The sequence below is a fragment of the Gavialis gangeticus genome, unplaced genomic scaffold, assembly GCF_001723915.1.
Source record: "Gavialis gangeticus isolate Ggan-Ray unplaced genomic scaffold, GavGan_comp1, whole genome shotgun sequence".
NCBI classification, from domain to species: domain Eukaryota; kingdom Metazoa; phylum Chordata; order Crocodylia; family Gavialidae; genus Gavialis; species Gavialis gangeticus.
In genome coordinates, this window is record NW_017729026.1 from 7,496,957 (window position 1) to 7,499,221 (window position 2,265).

At 44.4% G+C, this 2,265-nt stretch overlaps 1 protein-coding gene across 1 annotated transcript in view; it reads left to right on the forward strand.

The window, feature by feature from the left end:
* Nucleotides 1-225: 225 nt before the first annotated feature.
* The window catches only part of THEMIS (thymocyte selection associated), an 88,114-nt gene continuing 86,074 nt past the window's right edge, over nucleotides 226-2,265 (forward strand). The window contains exon 1 of the mRNA XM_019520209.1: nucleotides 226-480. Coding sequence (XP_019375754.1) covers nucleotides 390-480 — 91 coding nt within the window. The 5' untranslated portion in view covers nucleotides 226-389. The remainder of the gene's footprint in view (nucleotides 481-2,265) is intronic.

Here is a 2,265-nt window from a genome sequence, read left to right on the forward strand (position 1 = left end):
ACATTTGTGGCTGAATAATACAGGACGTCCTCATCCTTCCCATGAAGTTTGTTACCCCTGACACCCAATATAAACAGCATTTCCTGTTGCCTAAGTGGCACGTGCACAAATGCAGCAATGGCAGTCCTTCTGGTTCATTCACTCTATAGTTCCCTCCCACCCCTGCCCTCAGCCTTGGGCTGCAGCGGTGGGAGGAAGTGGCCATGCCACAGAAGCAGCAAAAGCTCCTCCCTTCTTCTCTCCTCCCCACCCCTTTCCTCCAGCAGAGAAAAGTATCTCAGAGCTGTCCTGGACTGTGTTCCTATGCAATTGTGAGCGCTGCCATGGGGATTCTCCTTGGAACTGCTGGTTTTTAAAGAACAAACCCACATGCTGCCTTGCTACAGACCATGGCCTGTACCCTAGAGAAATTCATCCATTCCTTGGATCCCAGAAGCCTCCCCAGGGTCCTCCAAATCCAGTCAGGCATTTACTTCCAAGGTGAGCAGCAAACTGTTTCTGGTGAAGGTTGTGGAGTCTCTGCTACTAGCTCTCTCTCCAGACTGATACCATGAAGGATGGAGGGAAAATGGTAGATAACCAGTAGTTCTGAATATGGCCAGTTTCTCCTCTGCTGCAAGGAGGTGCCTGCTTGAAATGAGACACGTAGCTGCAGACAGCTAAAGAATAACTTCTGGGTTTCAGTACATCCATTTTCCTTGTGGGCATGGAGAAGGGAAGGTTCTGAAATTATTTGGGGCAGTGTATTTAGTTTCCCTGCCAGCCTGGGATGGTAATAGGAGTGTCCTGTTTTTGCTTAATGTTGATGGACAACGTATAACCCAAGGCTCTTGCATCAGTTTTCAAGCGTTCACATATTAAGCCTCATGCTTTTATTCTGCGGTGGGGGTAATAGTAGTAGTAGTAATTTCCATAGGAAAATGAAAGAACAGGTTAAGAGGTAGAAGTATATCTGGTCATCTTGAAAGAAGGAAGGAGAGGTACTTCCTCACAAATACTGGAGAAGATCCATAGATCCTTTAGCCATGCTATCATATGTATGAATTGGTGTGAGTCTGACTTTAACATCAGAGTGGCAAATTTTTGTTGGGTTTTCCCTGACTATTCCTAGCTATTCATGGGTTTTTTTTACCTCTGAACCTTGTTACTACATGAAGCCCCAGTGAAGGGGAAGCATGGTAAAGGCTCCAAAAGGCTTCCAGTTGAGGACAAAGTTCACCATTGCAATTTCTACACTCACTCCCTTTTGATACTACTGGAAATTGTGAGAGACAAACCAATCAAGAATGTGGACCAATTCAGGAAAGGAATATGCCCCTCAGATTAAAATGCATTGCAGTGCAGAGGGCTGAGATACAGAGTCTAGTGTCACTTTGCAAAGGAGAGAGTCATGATCAAATGGTCACATTGTCATTTGCATTCCCCATGCAGGGGTGGCAGGAGGGTCTCTGGAGGATTCCCATCTGCAATGGGAGTAGGCTTCAGGGAATGGCCTTAGGGAATGGGCTATGACAGAACTTACAAGCCATCAACTTCTGCATAGGCAGAGGAGAGATGATGTAGTCACTATTACCTCTGGCTGTGGAAAGGTTTAGCTGCAGTCTCTTATCCAGTCTGTGGTTGAAGTGGGTGGGTTCACGGAGGGAAAAGGTGAATTTCAACCTTTAAGACAACATTTCCACTGAAATCATGATCTACTGCACAACATTTTCTCAAACTCTAAGGCCTTGGCTGCTTTAACACAAGTACGCAAAACTGCCTACTTCACACCGTGGCCATTAGCTTGGGTAAAAAATGTCCGATGTTTGAAAAATACTTTTTTTTGCCCATTCTTGAATTTTTAATACAACCAATTAAATTGACAGCTAAAGTTTTGCATTTAAAAACCTTTTTGACTCTGGGCTGAGAACCCATAGGTCAAATTCCAGGCTGAGGTGAATTAAAATCTCAACTTCCAGCAGTGTTAGGAAAAATGACTTGGGAGGTGTGTGATTTATTTAAAATGAAAACTGCAATCAAAGCTCTTGAATAAGAGGAGAACAAGTTATTGCATCTCTAGTTTTGTCTGTACAGCAGAACGAGAACTTAGCAACAGCAGTGAGGCATGCAAATCACCTGCTGACTCTGTGCATGTACTCTATTGCCGGCATATCCTAAAGCCCATGCTACAACCTTTTCACTAGCTAGCTGAGCCTTGCTAGCACATGCTGCAATCAAACTTCCATTTTGCTATGTAGACGTACCCTTCTGTAATGCACTAGCAAG